The 22,344-nt window shown below is 36.2% G+C and overlaps 3 protein-coding genes across 8 annotated transcripts; 1 reads left to right on the forward strand and 2 right to left on the reverse strand.

Annotated features, from left to right (window-relative positions):
• Positions 1–2,802: 2,802 nt before the first annotated feature.
• On the forward strand, positions 2,803–12,368 carry LOC115955650 (reticulon-like protein B8). 4 transcript variants are annotated; one of them, XM_031073866.1, is made up of 6 exons: positions 2,803–3,232; positions 9,383–9,568; positions 9,647–9,827; positions 9,926–10,073; positions 10,688–10,757; positions 12,016–12,368. In XM_031073866.1, exons 2-6 carry the CDS (start codon positions 9,388–9,390, stop codon positions 12,183–12,185), a joined length of 750 nt encoding a protein of 249 aa, XP_030929726.1. In that variant the 5' UTR covers positions 2,803–3,232; positions 9,383–9,387; the 3' UTR covers positions 12,186–12,368. The 4 variants fall into 4 exon arrangements, with proteins under 4 accessions (XP_030929726.1, XP_030929728.1, XP_030929725.1 ...); XM_031073868.1 differs by having other exon boundaries at positions 2,804–3,232; positions 9,932–10,073; XM_031073865.1 differs by having other exon boundaries at positions 2,806–3,232; positions 9,378–9,568.
• A 1,168-nt stretch (positions 12,369–13,536) lies between these two features.
• On the reverse strand, positions 13,537–17,923 carry LOC115957718 (28S ribosomal protein S33, mitochondrial-like). 3 transcript variants are annotated; one of them, XM_031076028.1, is made up of 4 exons: positions 17,632–17,923; positions 15,764–15,868; positions 15,358–15,590; positions 13,537–13,786 (listed from the first exon to the last, which is right to left on the reverse strand). In XM_031076028.1, the coding sequence occupies exons 2-4, from the start codon at positions 15,764–15,766 to the stop codon at positions 13,693–13,695; spliced, it is 330 nt and encodes a 109-aa protein (XP_030931888.1). In that variant the 5' UTR covers positions 15,767–15,868; positions 17,632–17,923; the 3' UTR covers positions 13,537–13,692. The 3 variants fall into 3 exon arrangements, with proteins under 3 accessions (XP_030931888.1, XP_030931890.1, XP_030931891.1); XM_031076030.1 differs by having other exon boundaries at positions 15,764–15,886; XM_031076031.1 differs by lacking the exon at positions 15,764–15,868 and having other exon boundaries at positions 13,545–13,786; positions 17,632–17,922.
• Positions 17,924–18,397: 474 nt separating this feature from the next.
• On the reverse strand, positions 18,398–22,126 carry LOC115956947. The gene has a single exon (XM_031075208.1). It carries the CDS (start codon positions 22,124–22,126, stop codon positions 18,398–18,400), a length of 3,729 nt encoding a protein of 1,242 aa, XP_030931068.1.
• Between the last annotated feature and the right edge of the window lie 218 nt (positions 22,127–22,344).

Raw genomic sequence — 22,344 nt, forward strand, 5'->3', positions numbered from 1 at the left:
ATTTTAAAGGATTTCATAATTGAGTTGTTGGAATTACCAAATAAAATTTGCTATCCAATAATGATTTCATTTATTCCAATTTTGTGGTATTTTACTGAAATTTCAACCTTTCATGGGAATATCAATCAATCAATATTATTTTCTAAAGCTTATCACTCTTCAAATTTATTCCTATTGCTATTCATGTTGATGTTATTTTTGAATATGTAAGAGAGGACTATTTGCAGGGAATACACACGAAATTCTTAGATCCGTGAGATGCAAAATAGAGAAAAAAAATGTGTTAAAGAAAACAATCAAACAAAACAATATTTACGTGGTTTGGCAATTTGCTTACGTCCACGAAGTTGCAGTCCAGGAAAAAGATATCGTACCGTACCGACTTGTACGGCCAGTATGTGCATCAGTACTGAAACTCCATTGTTTCGTATTGGTTTAAATACCGGTTGTACCGGCCAATATTGGCTGATATAGGGAAAAAAAAAAAGCCTTTATTTTTTTTTAAGTTTTGTAATTTTCAAATTTTTGTAAGGGTAGAATGGTAACTTACTTGTATTAACTTTTTTTTATCATTTGTTTTTTTATCATGCAATGAACAATTAAGCTTTTTTTTTTTTTAGTTGATGCTAAAGTCTAAAACCATGAATAATTTGTTCTGAATTGAGGTAATGTTTTATGGCAAACTTTTATTTTTATTATATATATAAAAAATAGCGGTAAACTCGAAACGGTACACCGGTACCAAAATATATTGTTCCACTGGTCAAACCGGTATAGTCTCGGGTACGAGATTGACTCTCTTGGTTGCATTGCTTTCACTATTCACAAGGGAAAAAAATACAATGTACGGTAGTACTGTTTTCTCTCTCAAAAAAGCACCAAACCCTAATCTCCAAAACAACAATTTTTCTATTCTGCACATAAAATTCAAAATGAGCTACAAGTGGGCCAAAATGGACTAAGTCTTAGAAAAAATCCCATTAAAAGCCATAGCACTTTTATATTGGGTTGTGCGGATCATCTGAATGGTGAATTCAATGGACTTGAAGCGATGAAGGACACATTTTAAATTCAAAAATCTCAAATTTCATCCACCATAGTATTGGTCCATGGCTTAATTTCATTTTGTAAGCCTTGAAGTGCACCAATAACTTCTAGTCATTCTTTAGGCTGGTATCTAGTTCTAGGCTAGTCTTTCAAGCAAATAAAGAGGGTCTCTATCCCTTTGTTTTTGACATGTGTCCACCATTTACAAAGGACTCCAACATATTACAACCATGGTAGGTACACCTCCAAACTATTGGTATCTCAATAGTTTAACTAACACTCAAACCTAATAGCTATGCTTGCTATTAGAGCAAGAACACACATACTCAACAGGGCCAACCCTAAACATTTTGGGACCTTAAGCGAGAACTAAAATGGGCTCTTCTCTAATTCCACTTAAAATGCCTACAAAATAAGGTACTTTCCTAGTACTCCATGTCTTCAAAATAAACTTATCAAAATTATTTTTTTTAAAGGAAAATTATGACACTAGACTAAAAAAAAAGTATATTAGAGTAATTAATATTACTTTTTACTATAATAGATAAATTATATAGATTAATGAGTATATTTTTTTAATTATATAAAAAAAATAGTGTTTTAAAATATTCAAAATAAGTGGTTAGATTTTTTTTTTTTTAAGAGAACAAATTTGGTTATTTAGCAAATAAAACTACCTTCCTAGAACCTTCCCTTCAAATCATTTTCCCCATTCTCAAGCTCCCACCCACGCGGCCACCTCTGCTCCTCAACTTTCCCATGCATTTATTTTCTCATATATTTATTTATTACTTCTTTACAGTTTAGTAAGTTTACAATGCTTCTTTCTTCTCAATTCTTCAGACTCTCAACTTTGTCTTTGTTTTCTTTCTTCTCAATTCTTCTTTCTTTAGAGGTTAAGGATGATATTTTTGAGATAATTGATTTTTTTTAGACCAAAGGATTTTTTGGGGCACCAATATTTACAAGGATGTTCCATATTTTTTGTTCTTTGATCACAAGGATGTATCAGATTTTTTGGAGTTTCATTTGAAACTAAATTTTTTTTTCCTACTACCTCTTCTTTTTCAAAATTTTTAGGCTTCCTTCCACTTGGGGGCCTTAGGCAATGGACTAATTGGCCTAGTGAGAGGGCCGACGACCCTGATACTCAACAATCTAGCAACCTCCAATGGTAGCCTAAGATGGAGAGAGTGAGAGTCTTATCAATTGCCATGAAAGGCATGGGCTTGATGGTAGAACTAAAAGTTTACCAAAAAAAGATGGTAGAACTAAAAAATATGCTCCTTTTTATATTAAAAAAAAAAAAAAACTCTAAATTGCTTAATATACAAAATGTTAGCCACCTAGGTTATCAGCACATTTAAAAGGATTGACCGATCCTAATAACATAAGTTTGTCACCAAGTGAGATATTTTAAAATGATTGGATCTACACGGAGACACTAGGATGTACCTGGCTTGTGTTGGTTGAAACTCCTCTTATGGGTATATATAATGGGAACCCTATCCAAACATGGGTGGGTAGCCATCAGCCCATCACCAACATACACTGTGCTGTGATTGGGGCCATATGGAGTCGATCGAGCTTAGGCAGGCTAGGCCCAATTTGTAACACAGACTAATATTCCCAAATTTCCCAACTGGATTAGATTAATCTCAACAACATTCCATGGGTCAAAAGCAAAGCAGCAGTGTCACTCATCGCCTAAAAATTGATTGACTCATTTTGATTAAATACTTTGACAGCTGACTTGACTGCTCCCAAAGTCCAATTATAGAGCCGTCGTCCTTTTAATCACCTTTTCCACAAATTAGGTAAGGCCAACTCCGTTCTCATTTTTCTCAAACAAACCGCAGAAACAACCGACAGGCTACAAAAACATCTCTACTTTTTGGTACCCCAGAAAGTAAAAACTCTCAAAAAGCATCAAAAGCCAAAACAAATACCAGAAGTAAACAAATTCATGAGTGGTTTGCCACTTGTACTGTATTTGTGGACCAATCATATTTAACATATAACTTTCACTTTTCAGTTGCCCCACGCAATTCATGCCTACTCGTCAATGATTTTTTCCATGCTACACAAAATCCACACCGCCTAGTAAAACCCCATATACCCATTACTCTCTGTTTGCTTCCTTTATCTTTTTGCTCTGTTCTGATCTCCTTGGAAGACCCATCTGGTTTGTGCTCTCACCATCTTCTTCTTTCATTTTCCTTTTTTTTTTTTTTTGGTTGCTTTCTGGGTCTTTTATTTTATGTAAAGTCATAGGTTAAGTGTACAGAAATTGGATGCTTTGTTTTGTATCAGTTGGGTCATGGATTGATTGATTGATTGGGTTTTTTTGAGGTGTATTGGTTGTATCACTGTAGATTCTAGTTTGTTTGTGGTCATTGAAATTTAAGATTGATTCTTGTTATCCTGAGGTTCAGTTAAGGACTATGTTGAAGTTTCTTTTTTGGGGTCTTCTTTGATGTTTCAGTTTGGTTTATAATTTTGTAGGCTTAATATGTTATTTTTTATTTGTTTATTAGTTCAATATTAATGCTTTTGCATGTTTTATGGTATTTAATTTTTTTTTTTTTTTTAAATAGTCGAGTATTTTATTAATCTTTACTCTTTGTCCTGCGGTTCTTTGACTTACACTTTCCAAGATTTGTTTATTGGATATGAAATGTCAAATGTGACAGCTGTGGTCTTACAACAGAGTGGTTTTGAAATTTGAAGTATGGGAATTTGACTGGCCTTGCAATGCTGAAGTGGATTTGGCAAATTTTTGGAAATCCTCTTGTTAGCATTGTTCAGTTTACTTCTCTCTTATGGTTTTGAATCCTTTGTTTTAGTATTCTGATAGTGCGGGTAATAAGATTCTTATGAGGAGTTGTACACAAAACCCATGTTCTTATCAGAGGAGGAAAAAAAATCTATGAGGGTGAAGTTTTAACTTCTGTTCAAGCTGTGATCGTTTATGAATATGTGGTGTGGATACTAGTGTGCTTTCTTGGTTTAGCTCTTGCTCCAGAATGGTTATTGTTGTATTCAATTTGATTTCCAAATTGGTGAATTCTCATTGTGGTTCTGAGTTAGTGTGTAGATGGTAATTCCATTAGCATTGTATAAATGGCCAGGGATCATATCTCAACTTCATCTGTCCCCTGACACAGTGACCCCCCCCCACCCCTGCATATGCGTGCATGGGGGTGGGTGATATTTTAAAGGATTAGGCCTCCAACTGACAAAGACAAAAAGCAAAAAGTCATTTGAATCTTCTTTGTTTTGCATTAATATGAATTATATGCCATCACTCTATGGCTCTTGTAGGTTTTCTTCTTCTCTTTTCTTGGTGGTTAGGTTATGAATTTTTTTTTTTTTTTTTCCCCTTTGTATTTCTACCCTACTTTCTGGTGTTGTTCAGTTAGTAATTAATTAATTAGTGTGAATGCTGTATTTAAAGAGGTTCTGACTTTCAATGATAGAATTCTTGTTATGCAAACTCCCTAACTTGCAAGATGTATTTCCTTCAAATTTCTGCAGACGTCTTCATCTAGTTAACTTAATATAGGACCTGGTTAACTATGAGTAACTTCTATGAGATCTTTTCCTGTGATGCTTATTCTGTGCTTGTATTGGTATAACAAGTTTCAGTGACAAAGGCCCATGTAGCTTCTTGATTTTCTTTGTAACTTGGTCATTTGTATATCCATGTGCTGTCAATGTTCTCTATAAATGGGTAGATTGGAGGATTTTACAAAATAGGAGTCTTTATTTATGGCTGTTGAATGGATGAATTTATTCAACCCTGAAGAAAGTACAAAGGTACTACAAAAGAACAAGTAGCCAGGCTGTGACAGCAAAGAGCAGGTATTATCCAGAAACTAGAACCATTCTATAGCTCAGATGACTACAACAAATTTTGAAAGATCTCGATTTAATTTGTAAAAATTGTCAAAGTAGTTAGGGATAGCAATAGGGCGGGGCAAGGTTGGATTATGGGTGTCCCATCCCTCCTTGTCCCTTATTTGGAGCAGGGTTTTCCTTATGGGGGGAGCAGGGAAGGTTGGGGCAGGGTGGGGCGGAGGGCATTTTTCCATCTCTAATGAGGTTACTTCAGCACTAATGAGATAGAGATGGGAGAGAAAAGGGAGGAACATCGATGTAAGTGTTGAGAAATAATTTAAATACACACACTTAGGATGAGACAGGGCTGGGAAAACTTGCGCAGGGTGAAACATTTTTTCCATCCCTAAAAGTAATCCCCAGTTGATATTTTTCGAGCTTGAACTGATTTTTTCATACAGTTGGAAGAGAAAAGTGCCTGAATTGTGGACATATTGCTTGAATGAAACCTCCTTCACTTCTGCAAACCCCACCATGATCTCTTGCATTTATTTTTTTTCCACATATGGTATATATGGGCTGACCAAGCTTATTTCAACAAATCTGATGAAATTAAGGCTCCATATCCCAGGTTCCAACCTCACTGATTACTAAACCCAGCTGTAGATTTCTTCCATACTCTGTTAAAGAGACCAATCATACAATATGTGCTCTCTACTCTGCAATACTTTTCTGCAAAAAACACGGTTCACTTTCATTGAAGCCCCATTGAATGACTACCTATCTTTTGTTCATGACCTGTTTCCTATCATAAGCTGTCAACAATGCTTTTCTTTGGAATAACTTTAGAGAGCCACAAAAACCTTAGGGTGGCATCCTTGATAACATTTGTAAGAATAGTCCTCTTGAACAATAATGACCTCTGTTAGCTTTAACTGAATTTCCTCCTTTTCAATAGTGATCTCTGTTAGCTTTAATTAAATTTGTTCCATTTTAATTGATGTTGCTGCATACCATCTTCATGATCCAGCAACTAACGCAATTGATACCACAAGGTGACTAGCTTCGTGTATTACAACTTCCTTTATTTTAAAAGGAGGGGACAACTGGTTCATTTCTTGGTAGGAATGTAAGATACTATTTTTTTTGGCTCTTGTTATATTTCCCTAGTATTAGGGTTGTATAAGCTCTTGCAAGGGCTTTGAGCCCAGAAATCGTCCTCAATCCCTGAGATCGTATGTGTCTCATTAGAGCAGCATTATTCCAACCTTCTAGTCTTGAAAGCCTTATTCTTATTTTTATGTAAGTAAAGACCAATTAATCATACCACCAGATACTTTTTCATCTTCACAAGATAGAGGTTTGCTCATTTGTTAATGGTACGGCAGCTGAAGAGATAAGTGATTACATACCTTTTTCTGTTTCTATTGGTTTAGTAATAGTCATTTTGTTGTGTCAATGTAATTCTTCAATTACTACACTAGTTGCTTTAGTGAAGAGCAAAGACCCAATTGGTGTAGAAAGAACCTATTGATAATATATATAGCAACCTTTACAAGACTAGTAAAATGCATTTGCAGGGTGTGCTAGAATGCATATCACCAGACACATTGTCTGACTCAGAGGATGAAGATGTCAGACGTCAGAATATAGCTGAAAACCATGTCCGAAACTCCTGGTTGATTGTGAACCCAACTCATTAAATCTGATATCTGTAAAGGCCTGTGTGGGGGTATAGAGACCATTAATAATTGAAGTTGTAGATTGTCAATCCAGGTGTCTGCCCCAATATTAAAATACTAAAGAGTTTAAGTTTTTTATGACGTGTGGGCAACTCCTTATATATTAAAATTTCGTTTCAAATGGCTCCACTTAGGAAGCAACCATTGTCAATTTAAGAGCAGATTAATGCTGTGTAATTTAGATGCTTTGATTACTTGGTGTGTTTTGATTATTTGTAGATTGGGAAAATGAATGAGGGTAGGAGCTCTTAATTGGTTTGACTGTTTCTTGTACTGTTGTTTTTGAGCAAAGTTCAACTTTTTCTTAATATTTTAAAAGATATGCCAAATAAACCAGGACAAGATGATGAATATTCAGTCTCATCCAAACATAAAGCATGCTGATAGTCTAAATAAAAGGTACCTGACCAATATTGGCATTTTACAGACATTATAAGACTGATTAGATATTTTTGTAGTTTGGGTGCTTCGTTGCTTTTTGGTGGTGGTTATTAATATTAAGCAAGCTAGGGCTTTATTTACAATGTCAGATCTTATAAAAATAATTATTTGAGTCCCTATAGCTTTTTAAATTATTTGAATCAGTTATTAAAAAACTATACTTGTGATTTCGGGTAGATATTTTCTTTTTTTGGAGAAGAATTTCGGGTAGATATTTAGTTTGTTTAATTATGAGTTTTAAGCATTGCTTCTATAGGAATTTAAAGCTTTCCATCTTTGTGGCAGAGTTTTGAATATCCTAAATCAAGGTGACATTTAATAATGGCAGTCACCTCTTCAATGACAGTTTTTTTGTTATTATTGGCAAGTTACAAATGTACTTAATGTGTTTTGAATTCACAATCTTACACCCTCCCCTTTATTTTGGGGGAGGAAGTGCCATTTGAGCTAGTGCTTGTTAGTAGATGGTTACAACAATCGTACAAGAGCTAAATATAAGTGGTTGTGAATACTATAGGTTATGCACGGTGTATATGGCCTGGTCAATCAATTTGTTAGTACTTTTGGGTTTATAAAGGCTTAAGATATAGTGATATACCTACTACCGCACACCTTTAGCATGATAATCATTCTACTAGTATAAGTTCTTGTAAGGGGGAGAGAGGGGGTAAGGGTCAGAGTTCAAGTCTCCAGAAGGAAGTTTTATACATATATACACAAATTAGGCTAAAGTAGATTTATATCTTAGATCAAAAAAGAAAAAGAAAAAAAGAAAGAGTGATATATAAAACATTGACTAATTGGGTATTGTGTGAAGGAAGTATTGACATAGTTGTCAGTATCATACGATACGTATTGCATATCGTACGATACGTATCATATTGTGTGTAAAAAGTTCTGTATCGTATCAGCATATCGTAAGTGCTCATGAATTGTACGATATATTGTGCATATCGTATGAATCATGTTGTATCGTAAAAGTGTATGTATCGTACAGTACATAAACAAATGCTTTAAAATTAGATTTTTTGTTAAAATTTGTCTTTTTATTTAAATTTAACAAGTTGTTAGACTTGTTTTTAACATAAAATCATTAGGTTACTTAATTTAGCCTAATAAAATAACATATTTATAATTTTTTTTTTCTCTTTCTCATACAAAATTTGGATTTTGTAGTATACACTTACACTCTACTTTGATATTTACACATTTATTTTCTATACTATGAATAAGATATTAATTGACAATATAATTATATTTATTTTTGTCATTATTGTTATAAGTCCAAGAAACTAGAATGCCAAGAAGAATTTTTTTTTTTAAAAAAAATTATCAAAATAAAAAGAACAAGAAAAGATAGTAAATGTTAATGATGATGAAGAAAATTTGAATAAAAAAATAAGTTTGCAAAATGATAAACATGATGATAACATTGACTTAAATGAGGTTAATTAGGCAATATGATGAAAATAAATTATTATTTTTGTTTCATTTGTAATATATTATCACTTTTGAATTTAAGCAATTTGAATGTGTATGTTGTTATAAACACAATCTAGTTTGATTTATTTAGTTAGCTTGTTAAATATTACTACATAAGTGATGAATAAATTAATCATTAGTTGAATATATTTAAAATTTATAATGAATATACCATTTATATATGTATATCTATAATTTTTTATAAATTTTATCAAGTGTTTGTATATCTTCTGATATATGATACTGAAAATCAAAAATCAATTCACGATACGATTCACATTTTGACAACTATGAGTATTGATTATATGAATATTATGGATCATGACACTGGAGGATCTAGTACAGGAGCATAGGATTGGTATTTTTGAAATTTGTTATTGTATCAACAAGATTGCTATCTTAGATGGCTATGAACTGTTTAGTTCTGGTCTGGGTATCAAATTCCACTTTTCCATATTGAGGGATCTAGTACTGAGTCTAAAATTTGTCCTAATTTAATTCTTGTTTAAATAAGATAATTACATGCAGATTAAATTCTATGATTGCAGAGAGTCCATAGATTCTTGTACTAGATATTTAACATGAGCATCTTGTCATGTGCCTTATTACTTAAGAGGCAAAAAAAAGACCCATTTGGCCTGTCATTGCCTTCATTTAAATCAGTAATAATTTTATTATGTTCTTATGTATCAATGCTGTAAACCACAACCTAATCTTTAATATATGCCTCATGTGCATTTGTATGTCTGAAACATTCCAAGAGGATTTGATCTTACAGAGAAATCAAGTTCATTTCTTGACAATAATCTTTGTTGATTCTTGAAGCATAGGAACAATGCCTGAGAAATCAACAGCTGAGAATCTTGTGGACATGGTAGAAACACTTGCTGATAGTGTTTCAAAGAAGAAATCTGTGTCTTTTTTTGTGGAAGAGAAATCAAACCCGGTCACTAATCAGTTGAATAGGCTGTTTGGACGCGAGAAGGCTGTCCACAATCTTTTGGGGGGAGGAAAATGTAGGATCATTCTGTTTCTATTCCTGTAATCTCTATAATTTTCATTGTCACTAAATTTTCTTTTTCTGAATGGTGTAGCTGCTGATGTGTTGTTATGGAGGAACAAGAAGATCTCAGCTAGTGTTTTAACTGGTGCAACAGCTATCTGGGTGCTATTTGAATGGCTCAATTACCATTTTCTAACTCTTATATTCTTTGCTCTGGTTCTTGGTATGCTTGCTCAGTTTATTTGGACAAATGCTTCAGGCTTATTCAACAGGTGATCTTAAATTAAAATGCTTGCTTCTGTGCTTTTCGGTCGGAGAGTTCATGTAAAGTGGAGCTGAGTTTTAGTTTTTGATGACATGTTACACTTAGTGGCAGGTCACAGTCTAAAGTCCCCCGTCTTGTTCTGCCTAAAGATATATTTGTCAGCATTGCCGTTCAAATAAGGGAGGAGGTTAATCGAGCTCTGGGTTTTCTTCAGGATGTTGCATGTGGAGGAAACATTAAGCAATTTCTTTTGGTATGTTTGAACTAACAATAAATCAGAAAAAGTAGCAATCATTTGGACCCTGATTCCCCTTGAGTATTTCAAAATTACAATGGTCTTGATCTGTGAAAATGATAATCTGGATACTAACCAGGACTGTAGATATTATTGTGGCCCTTGTTTCCGCAAGTACTTGATCAAGGTTTTGTTGGTAATTCAATGGTGGAAGAAGACAAGTCAAGTTTGATTGTCTGCTTTATTGCTTCTATGAAATTTCATCCATATGAATCGATCTTATATTGTTTAATTATTTGTGTGTGTGTGTGTGTGTGTGCATATTCTTTTATATACCCTTGATAATCCTAAATTTATTTTATCATCCTAGCACAGACTGATGATGCTGGTGAATATGATTATTTGAACATGTATTTGAAAAGATTGAATTCAAATAATAATTTTTGCTTAATATAAAAAATGACTTAAAAGTTTGTGACAAATCTGAAGAATACGAAGAACTAGCTGCAGTTGATTCCATAGTATTAGGAGACAAGATTTGTGATTGAATTTTTTAACCCAACAACTTGGCCTGTCATACATATATATTTTTAGTTTGGAAGATGGCATTAACTGTCAAGAAATCCTCACAGGTTGTAGTAAGCTTGTGGGCTGCTGCTGTGGTAGGGAGCTGGTGCAATTTTTTGACTGTATTTTATGTTGGTGAGTGATCCTTTATTATTATTTTATGTTGCACGATCTTCTAGTAAGTTTATAATGCTATTGAATGCTGTACTTCTGATGCATAGTTTAGTCTTTTACTTGCTGCTTGTAAAATTCTCAATATTTTGGATCTAGGATCAAAAAGAGGAAAAAAAGAAAGAAAGATGGTATAAAAAATTGAAGTAAATTCAATCAAGCCAAGCTTTATGGAAGTATGCTAATCTTTCTCTTCAGAATTTTGGAAAAACTTTGTGCAATATGTTATTACATAAAACACCATATGTCCATCTCTCCTGGTCCAATTTGGCCTAGCACTAATTAGAAATCCATCATTGCAAGAAGTAGCATAGTTTAAGAATTAAATCAAATACAGTTCTCCAATCGACTTGGAAAAAATTAATTAGCCTTAAATTTCTGGGTTTTTGATTAAAAATGGAAAATGAAATGGCACTAACCACTAATGTTGGGACTCTGGGCAGTAACTAACATCTAATAAGAATATATTTGTCATTTTATTGGAATAATTGGGTTTTGAAGATGGTCTTTGATGTAGCATGTGTATTTATGATGTGAAGTTGTGAACCACGGAATGACAATGCTTTTTATTGTTGGAAGTAAAGTAGATGTGATGAATGACTCGTGTACTGACTGGTTCACAAGAGGATTTTATTCATTTGTCTGAAATTGAAGCCAGCAATGATTCTTGTTTATTTAAGCTTATAAGCTGGCTTTAATAAGCTGTATACCTCTTTAAAGTCTTCATTTTTACTAGACACTTAATGATTTTTTACCCAGATTATTTTTCAGCCAAATGAGCAAATGAATTTATTCTATCTCAGACAGACACAATCAAATGTTATAGGACGGATGAGTCTTATATCTGATATATCTACCTATTCCTCAAAAGTGGTATTTCAAAAATGAAACTGGGCTCTACTTTCCTGCATTTTAAAGAGGTCTAGAATGGGAGATCAATAAGGACCAATAAGTAAATTATTACATGATTGTTCGATGTACTTTCAGTCAAAAAGATTTGAGGCAAACCATTTTCTTTCCTTTTGGCAAAATGTAGAGTTTATCATTGAAGATTACTCCCCACTATTTGTGTCAAAGCGTATAGGAACTTGAAAATCATTTGGATGATTTTTATTTCTATATTCTTAGCATCGCTTGGTTGCTTGTATATATGTGAACTAAACTTAATGCAGCAGGTGTTTAATGCAATAGTTCATCATTGACAATCTTTTAATTTCTATAGGTTTTGTTGCTGCCCACACATTGCCAGTCTTATACGAGAGGTACGAAGATGAAGTTGACAGCTTTGTATATGCAGTCCTGGAACAGATTCAGCATAACTATCGGAAGCTGGATGCTGGTTTCCTGAGCAAGATTCCTAAGGGAAAGCTCAAGGGGAAGAAATTTGAGTAGAATAATGTAGTAAAATAACTAAGATCTTAAGAAGTTCCTTGTCCATCTCATCTATTAATGATGATTGAATTTCATATTTATGGTTATTGAAGTGGAGAATGTCTATAATCAGACTACAAAAAACAGAAGTTATATTTTAAGGAATGGTCTTTGTTTACCAATACCAGTTCACTTTAATCTTTTGCTTTTTTGGGCATGTAATTGGTAAAAAAAAATATGTATGAACAAGATGAGGCACTCTTATTCGTAGTAATTGTGCAAGAAAGTCCATAAGAATTGATATCTGAAATCCACATGATCAAGAAATCAAAGAAAGAAGTGGAAGGGTAAACTATCACAAAGACTAGTCCAATCATATAACACTCAAAAAGTAATAGTTTAATTGCAAAACTCATGATCCACCAACCTCAAAATTCCTACTATGTTCCTGCCAGATGGTCTCCATAACAAAAGGCACGGTCTTGATCATAATCCATCATACACCATAGAGAACACAAGAGACCACAACTCTCCAGCCACTGGACAACGCAAAAGATGATCAACCTAGATTTCTTACACATACATTACTAGCCTGTTATGACAATAATGCCTGATGAAATTATTATAATTTGCCACAAGCTACTGTCAACCCAAGAATCCAACCTTTGTTGGAACCCTGGATCTCCAAATGTTTGTCAGTAGGAAAATAACTGTTATACAAATCCTCAAAAGCATCATAGAACGAACGAACCTTTGCCCATGGCTTCTGTCATAAACTTCCAACCCATTACCATGTTCCAGTTGCACAAAATAATAATAATAATAAGCCCCACTTTTTTCTTTTTCTTTATGTATATATATGTAAAAGCAAATTTTGGTCCCCAGAAGTAACACAATCGATTGGAGATCACACATAATAAAACTGAGTTCACTAGAAACCTCTGGACAAAAACATAATGATAAAAACCTGCATTTGATCTTTAAAGTGATTGCAGCTAAGCATATATGAAAATGTCTGAAGAGTTTTTGACGGACTCAAAACAGATAATCTGTAGTCTCAGACAGATCGGACTACTAAAGACCTGGATTTGCTTGTACATGATGTTGTCTTAGTTTGACATTATTGGAATGGCATTGATTAGCTATGGTGCCTTTGCTCACTAAGAAAATGATGGGTGTTATAAAGTTGCTCCTTTTGTGTCTCCTTTAGTAGCAAAACAAACAGTGTATCAGCCACTGATCTTTTTTTTTAATAGAATTCACTGATCTTGATTTAAGGCAAAATGTAAAAGACGCATGGCATGCAACAACACACATGTAAATGTGAAAGTAGCCACTCAATTTAGTCGCAATTTTCTACCACATCCAGGGCTAAAGGGCAGTAACTCAAAAGCAAATGCATTGATTCCTCAAACCTTCTTTTAGGCAAAAATAAGTCAGGAAAATATCCTGGAAAGTTGTCACAAGAATTCCACAGGCTAACAGCCTTTTTGTTCAAAAGATAATCTAATTCCAAGAACACAAGACATCAATTCTTTTTACGTTTGGCAGCTTGCTTTCCTTGGCCCTTCTTGGGTGGTCCCTTTCCACGACGCTTCAACATTTCAAGCTTGGATAAGCGCCTGGGCAAAGCACAATGTGTGTATATGTCAGACGTTTTAAATTTACATGAATCAGTTCCACATGATCATTTAAAGCTACAAACCATTCCTGTCGTACTAATCATCAACCTTCACAAAAATACTCAGGAGAATATCTTCCTAAAGAAATTGCTTCGCCAGAATATTTTTCATACAAGTAGAGAAGCACATGATATGCTAAAACGATCAACGTATTGCATGGATATTTTAAGAAATTCAGTAGGGAACGCGGCTCTAATGGAAGTTCAAGATAGAGCACACCCTTTTAGTTGGTATAGTTTAAGGAGCTTATAGTCTCAAATGGCATCTCCCCCTCTTATCAGAACGTGATGAAGTTCGGGTGACCAATTGAATATACGTACAACTTGCCAATAGAAATAAATTAATACAACAAGCTGTAGAGCAAACATTGGCAATGAAATAGATCCCTCCAAATACACTTCTAATATCAAGCTAACATATGGTAAAACAACTCCAAGAGAGATGGGCATTTTCAAATCTGAGGTAAGCTGATTTCAAACCTTCTAATTAGAGAATCAATAGTAGATTGCAGAGAACCGTCAAAGATTAAACATAGCAGAAAAGGCCTAACTAGAAGAATAGTGCTAGAACATGATTCAGTAGTTAATGTAGAAAATTAACCAGAAACTGACCAGTTTCTCACTTGGTAAATTGTATGAAATCTAAAGGTAATTGTTTGCTTCTCTCATTCATTAAAATCCATGCTACTGTGTACAATAGCCCTATTTGATCAACAGAACATTGGGAAACCATATTTAGTATTAATCATAGTGGCATGCCCATTGAGTTGCTCAACTACTATGCTCTTAAGGTCTTGGCGTTGAGAATGTAGTTCTTGAAGGTGATTCTAATATTATTATTCAAGCTCTCAACGCAGACTCAATCTGTGCCAGCTCTTTCAGCCATATTATTGAAGACATTAGAGTTCTAGCTCTAGATTTTGCTTCTATTTGTTTTTCTCATGTAAAAAGACAGGGGAATATTGTTGCTGATAGATTGGCAAAGTTAGCTAAACTTTCCCTTTGTCCTAGCTTTTGGGCTGATGGCTTTCCTAGGGACGTCCATAATCTTGTAGTTGCTGACAGGTGTTTTTGTTGATTTATTAAAATCTTGGTCTTGTTTCTCAAAAAAAAAAAAAAAAGGTGTTGCTTGTCCATACAAAACAGGCAGCCATAACAGACACTTTAATGATTGGCAAAATCCTCACAAATAAAAGACACAAAACTGCTTACAGATCCCTTTTTCTTTTTTTAATAATTCCATAGTTGGGGTGAGGGGATTTAAACCGTGTGTCTCTATTTGGAAACATTAGTAGATGCTAATCAGTTGAGCTACAAAGGCTCTTGCCCATAAAGATCCCTTTTTCTTTTATAATAGGCAAATAATAATTTTAAGATGAAGAGGAAGCTCATGATTTTCCTTTCCTTCACATTCGTAATAAGTTCCATCAAGAAGAGATTAAGTGAGAAACCTAAGCAAATATTTGATGGGCACCACAGAGAGAGAGAGAGAGAGAGAGAGAGAGAGATTACTCTTGTTCTCGACGAGCCATGATTAGAGGATCATCTTTCATGATGTCATGTGGGTACCATTCGGCAACCTTTTCACCAATGAGCTTCTTGCGTAACAGCTTGTGGGGTGATCTCTGGCCTGTTGGGTTAAGTATGTGCCCAAATATCCTTGCCCTTGCTTCGGTCACTCCTCTAGTGACAGCCGTAGCCAGAATATTCTTTAGGCTGCCAGTAGCCATCCTCACTTCACCTCGCTGAGTCAAAAAGAAAAGATTTGGTCAAACTTTGTGGACTTGATGGCACTCTGAGACGATGCTTTCAGAGCACAACAATGCGGAGTTAATCTCTAAAATTCACAAATTTTGAATAAAGATTAAACATATGTGTTAAAAAAAGAAGCTTATGGACATGAGCATAAATTGCTTACCATAGGAGTGAATGCCTTGGATTACCCAGCAACTAGTTATGGTGGGTAGGGTTAGTTGCCCATAGGTTTTATTGGCTTAGAGGTGATTCCAAACTCCAAAGGGCTCTACTTTGAAAAGGATATCTATGTTATAAAGTAAAAAATAATAATAATTAATTTAAAAAAAAAAAAAAACCAACAACAACAACCTTGGATAAGGGTACTTTATGTTGGTTTTGCAGAAATACATTTCAACTGCTATCCCTGATTCCACTCAAGATTCAAAAATCTTAGTTGTGTATTTAGGGGCTTATAAACTACAAACCCAGGTAGCTGACCTGATCAGTTCTAACCCCAATTACTTGGAGCTAAGGTTTCTCAAATCCATTAGTCTACAAGGCAACCTTGGGTTATGTCGATGAGCTATGACTCAACAGGCACCTCCTCTTCTTATAACTTCTAGGTGGATGGTGAGCTCTTAGGTTAATCCCACGTGTGTGTACCTTACTAATAGGGGGGAAAACAATAGCCCTGGGATATTTATGGCCACAATAACATGCTAGCAACTGTCAAACAAGATCATTTTTTTCGATAATGCCTCATTGAAAAAATATGAAACCATACAAAGAACCAAAGCACACAGCAGTGTACTAAGAAATTAGCAATACAATAAAAGTATAAAGCATGAAAAGTACAACTATCAAGCAAATCAGCCAAAGAATTAAAAGTAAATACACCGGAAGCATTTATCCACACAAACAAGGCTTGAAAGAAAGAAAGCTTCAAATCATGAATTGATCTCTCACTTCCTTCAAAAGTACACGCATTCCTCTCCTGCCAGATGCCCCACATGAGGCAGTGACGGAACAGACAAAGCAGGATCATGATTGTTTATGCAAACTCAATCCCGAGTTTAGCATACTTTATTAGTCTACAATGCAACCTTTGGGCTTCCAAGACCACCACAATTACACACTAGCAAACATCCAAAACGAGATCATGATTGTTCACACAAACTCAATCCCAACTTTAGCATAATTTTTAACACATCTTCACACTATTATTACAAACACACCTACCATTACATCAAACAAAATATTGAACACAAAATTCCACCACCACATATTGCACTGTGCATGATAACACAACAACAACAACATAAAAGCAAACATTAAGCGTGTTAGTGGGCAACGAGCAGAGATGTTCACGCATTGAGACCTCATTTACAACCCACTTCCCAATTTGGACATTTTATCAAACAGTTTGTCTGCACGACCATACAACACTCTTAAAAGTAATAACTTAAGAAAACCAACTTAGTTCACCGAACCTACTAATTGTTATTTGGATTGAGCATTTCATCAAACAGTTACAGGTGTGTGTGAATTTCTGCCCCATCCTCCTCTCTCTCTCTGATATGCTAAGTAAATATTCATAGATACCCACAACCCAATGATACGGGTCAGGCGTAGTGTGTTTTTCGTTATGATGGATTTACCTATTGTTTTGAGAGATACCGGAAAATTCTTTCCTTTGAGGAAACGGCGTCAAAAGCCACAAACGGCTTAAACAGTATCGATAACTCTATTTGTGATTAAAAAGAAAAAGAAAACCCAGCCACCATCGTTAACTCTATTTGTGATTAAAAAGAAAAAGAAAACCCAGCCACCAGAACTCCTGTGCAACATCTCCAACACCTGCCACATCGCCGATGACTACTCCCTCTCACCCAAAATGTCTAATTTTGGTCTTAAATTGTAGGCAAAACCCAAAAACATATCATCCATTAAAACCAAAATTTCCAAACACAAAACCAAAACCCCACTAAAATTCAATTCATAAAAGGTAAAACCTAAAAAAAAGATCCACCCAAAAAACCAAAAACTTACTAGGAGAATGTCTGTGATCTTGCCAGAGAGGAATGGATTTACCGGCTTCGTCACCGAACTCCGCCGCGTGTCTTCTTTGCCACCGCAAACTTCTTCAAATCTGGGAGTATTTGATGTGTAGGGAAGGACGCATGAAGAGCTTGCATGCGTTTGGACAGAGGCGGTGGAGGCAGTGAGCCTGTGACAGAGAGGACTGGAGTGGTTAGGGTGTTAAAGTTAGTTGCGGTTGGGAAAAAAATTTGAACAGAATCATCTGGCTTTTGACGCCATTAAGTGAATTTTTTTTATTGAACAGATTTGCTGAAATTTAAATGGAACCTACGGTATTGTGTCTAACTATAATAATTTTTTTCTTTATAGAAATAATTTTTTTTTTTTACTAATATACTCACTTTTTAAAATATTATACATCAAATTATCTATTTTACACTATATATTTTATTAAAATATTTTATTTATTATTATTTTTAATTATTTCTTTTTCTTCATACACAACAATTATTATTCATTTCTTTCTTTTACTTTTGGGATACATAAAGAAAGTATAAAAATTTAAATGAAAAATGAATAATGCCAATATAAATTTATATTATTATTGTAAAAATTATGTATTTTTACAGAATTTTGCATGGCTTGATATGGGAGAATTTCCGGTTTGGTTGGCTAAAATGTAGCATTTTTCCTATTATACAAGCACTGATATAAGTGCTCTTACTAAGACTTTTTTTTTTTTTTTTTTTTTTGAGAATCAAGTCAGAAACTATTATTAATCCACAGAACTATCAAGGATTACATGCTGTTGCACATCACTTGGGATGTCATTCGTCCAAACATGAGGGCACTGTATGGCTTTAGATGCCTTTGCTAACTTATCTGCTACACCATTCCCCTGCCTTTTCACATGAACAAACGCAACTGAAACAAAATTCAGCGCCATTATTCTCACTTCTTCCAGAATATGACCATATGAACTGAAGCACGGAGAGCTCGAATTGATCGCTGCTGTGATGGTTTCAGAATCCCCTTCAAACACCACGTCTGCTAGGCCAAGTTGAAGCGCAAAACGTACGACTGTTCTACATGCGATGGCCTTGACCTCTTCCACTGTTCCTGGTAGCGCCATTCTATCTGAAATAGCACCACAGACCCGTCCGTCCACATCTCTGACTACTGCTCCAACTCCCGCCTGCCAAATTTCTTTGAACAGAGCACCATCATAGTTTACTTTGTGCTGTGAGTTCTGGGGTGGGTACCAACGCGGTGTATCTGAGGGCCTGGGCTCTGAAACCGGATGTTCTTGTGCTAGCCGGAATTCAGTCAACCTTTCACGCATGTTCTGGTACAGCTGATGAAATGGGAGGGAAGGCGCCTGCATTCTTGTAGCATTCCTCTTGTTCCAAATACCCCAGGTGACCATAGCAAACCGCTCCGCCAGGTTTGGTACATCAACATTTGTTATACCAGTCCATAGATCCCTGAAGTCGACGAATCGCATTGAAAGCTGATTTCTGAGGGCTTCTTCTTCCCACCAAACCTCCTTGAGGACTTGGCATCCCCATAGTGCATGAACCGTGTCCTCTACTTCCTCATTGCACCACTCACAGGTGGCGTTCCTTGTGACATTCCTGACTAGCAGGTTCTTTTTTGTGGGGAGAGATTCTCGGCAAGCTCTCCATAGGAAGTGCTTGATTTTGTTTGGAATATTCATGGTCCAAATTTTCCTCCAACAGCTGGTATTGGCCGATGAATCAGATGGGCTAGGAGTGGATGAAACCTGGTTGGATGATAGCATTTTGTATGCACTCTTTGTTGTGTACCTCCCTGATTTTGTGCCAGCCCAAATAAGAAGATCTTGGGTCCGGTTTGAGCATAGGGGGATTCCCAAAATCTGTTGGGCTTCATGGGGAAAGAATTCTTGTGTTACCCAGTCTCTAATCCACCTTGGGCCATCCTCATCAATTAGAGCACAAACCTTTGCGTTCATCGGGAGGTTTTTTTGAGGAGAGATTATGTGTTTTGTGGAGTTATCAGGCAGCCACTTATCACCCCTAATCTGCACTGTAGTGCCATCCCCAATCCGCCAATATGCTCCTTGCTTGACGACCTCCCTCGCTTTGAGGATGCTTTGCCAAGCATATGATCCATTCGTTTTCACCCCACTTTCAAGAACCGAGCATGTAGGGAAAAACCTTGCTTTGAAGACTTTGTAGAACATGGAATCGGTATTATGGATTAGTCTCCAAACCTGTTTGCCTAGGAGAGCAAGATTGAATTTTTCCAATTCCCTAAATCCCAAGCCTCCATGTAGTTTTGGTAGGCAAAGTTTTTTCCATGCTATCCAATGGATTTTCCTCGCCTCACCCGAGTACCCCCACCAAAACTTTCTTATCAGTGCTTCAATGTCCTTGCACAAATTTTTGGGAAGTTTGAAACATCCCATAGTGAAGGTCGGCATTGCTTGGATGACTGCTTTGATTAAAATCTCCCGGCCCGCTTGAGATAGGAGTTTCTCTTTCCATCCTTGGATTTTGTGCCACACTCTCTCCCTAATGTAACTGAAGGTTTCTCTTTTTGCTCTCCCCACAAATGATGGCATACCCAAGTATTTTTCATATTGAGTCACCTCCTCAACTCCCACTAAGACCTTCACCCTATTCTTTGTGTCTTCATGAGTGTTTGTGCTGAAAAATAATTGCGTTTTAGCACGGTTGATTTTCTGCCTAGATGCTTCTTCATACACTGTGAGGATATTCAACACTTTTTGGCAATCTGACTCCGTTGCTCTACAAAAGAGCAAGCTATCATCCGCAAAGAATAAATGGGTAATTTTTGGCCCTTCTTTGCAAAGAGACACCCCCCTAAGTTCTCCATTATCAGCTGCCTGTTGAATTAGAGAGTGAAGACCTTCTGCACATAAAAGAAACAAGTAAGGTGATAGGGGGTCTCCTTGACGGAGACCCCTACTTGGGTGAAAAAATCCGTGGGGTTCCCCATTAATCATGACAGAGAAAGAGACTGATCGAAAGCAACAACCCACTAGATTCCTCCATTTATCATCAAAACCCAATATCTCTATGATTTTATCTAAGAAAGCCCATTCAACTCTATCATAGGCTTTACTCATGTCGAGTTTTAGAGCCATGAACCCGGTTTTGCCTTTCCTTTTATTTTTTAGGTGGTGGAGTGTTTCAAAGGCTACAAGAATGTTGTCAGTGATGAGACGATCTGACATGAAGGCACTTTGGGTCTCGGACACAAGTTTAGGGAGGATTTTTTTAAGTCGGTTTGCTATGGCCTTTGAGATTATTTTGTATATGACATTGCATAGGCTTATGGGGCGGTAATCTTTGAGGTTTGTGGGGGATTTTTTTTTGGGGATTAAGGTAATGAAAGTATGGTTTAGGTTTGGAGGCATTACTCCCGTATTTAAAACAGATAAGGATGCATCTATAACATCAGAACCGACAGTATTCCAATAAGATTTGTAAAAAATTGGGGGCATACCATCCGGACCAGGGGTTGTCATAGGTTTCATTTGCTTGAGTGCTTGCTCAACCTCCATGGCTGTGAAAGGCTGGTTAAGTTCGGCATTCATTTGCGTTGTCACTTTTGGTTCAATCCCTTGGAGGATTGCATCAAAACCGACTGTGTTGGTTGACTGGAAGATGGATTGGAAATAGTGCACAAACGCCTCCCCAATCTGCTGCTCATCCTTCACCACTTCCCCACTATCCAGGGTCAGTTTGGAGATGAAATTTCTTCTATTTCTCTGGTTTGCACGGCTGTGGAAATAGGCTGTATTAAGGTCCCCTGCTTTCAACCAATTCACCCGTGATCTTTGCATCCATAGGCACTCCTCCTTGACCATTAGATCATGGACCTCCGCCCTCAATGTTCTCAAATGGGAATTGTTGGATCCGTTCATGGCATTTGCTTCCGCTTGCATTAGCAATTTTTTCTTTTGTTGCAGCCTATGGCGAATATTGCCAAAAGAATGTTTGCTCCAATCTTGTAGGGATAACTGGCATGCCTCTAATTTTTTTATCACTCTGCCCATCGGATTTTCCATTGCTTGGCTCTCCCAAGAATGTTTTATCACTGCTTCACACCCCTCATCCCTCATCCAGACCGCTTCAAACCTAAAAGGTTTCTTTTTCCTGTAAAAACGTGCATTTTCATCATCAGTACAAATCCACAATGGGCTATGATCCGAGAGCGAACCAGCTATATGATGAACTCTGGTTGATGGGAACATTTGAATCCAAGGATTGGTTGCTACTCCTCTGTCCAACCTAATCCAAGTCACTGCTCCATCAAACTGGTTGTTACACCATGTGAACGGGGCGCCAACAAATCCCAAATCCTGAAATCCACAAAAATCCAGAGCATTCCTAAAATCAATCATTTGTCTCTCCCGACGTGTAGCACCCCCCAGTTTCTCTTCTGCTCTGACAATCTCATTGAAATCCCCTGCACAAATCCAAGGGAGATCCATTTTGAGGCTTAAATGTTTTAGTAGTGCCCAGGAATGTTCCCGGTTGGCCGTTACAGGGTTTCCATAGAATCCCGTAAACCGTCAGGTGTCATCCATTCCTGGGTTCACCACTGCATCAATGTACGTTGGGGTTGCATCAAGGACGTGTAGATTGATGTCTCTGCTCCAGAACAGGGCAAGGCCACCACCTGTGTTCAATCTAGAGACTATGTGAACAT

Source organism: Quercus lobata, chromosome 8 (genome assembly GCF_001633185.2).
Source record: "Quercus lobata isolate SW786 chromosome 8, ValleyOak3.0 Primary Assembly, whole genome shotgun sequence".
In the NCBI taxonomy this organism is placed as follows: Eukaryota; Viridiplantae; Streptophyta; class Magnoliopsida; order Fagales; family Fagaceae; genus Quercus; species Quercus lobata.

What these genes read in the sequence shown, in the direction of transcription:
- LOC115957718 (XM_031076028.1), bottom strand. An exon ending in ATGGCTCGTCGAGAACAAGA is followed by an intron (nt 13,787 to 15,357) that starts GTAATCTCTCTC and finishes TGCTTTGCCCAG; the next exon opens with GCGCTTATCCAAGCTTGAAA.
- LOC115956947 (XM_031075208.1), bottom strand. Translation starts at nt 22,126, where the DNA reads ATGGATCTCCCTTGGATTTGTGCAGGGGATTTCAATGAGATTGTCAGA.
- LOC115955650 (XM_031073866.1), top strand. Translation starts at nt 9,388, where the DNA reads ATGCCTGAGAAATCAACAGCTGAGAATCTTGTGGACATGGTAGAAACA. An exon ending in TCTTTTGGGGGGAGGAAAAT is followed by an intron (nt 9,569 to 9,646) that starts GTAGGATCATTC and finishes TGAATGGTGTAG; the next exon opens with CTGCTGATGTGTTGTTATGG. An exon ending in ACATTAAGCAATTTCTTTTG is followed by an intron (nt 10,074 to 10,687) that starts GTATGTTTGAAC and finishes AAATCCTCACAG; the next exon opens with GTTGTAGTAAGCTTGTGGGC.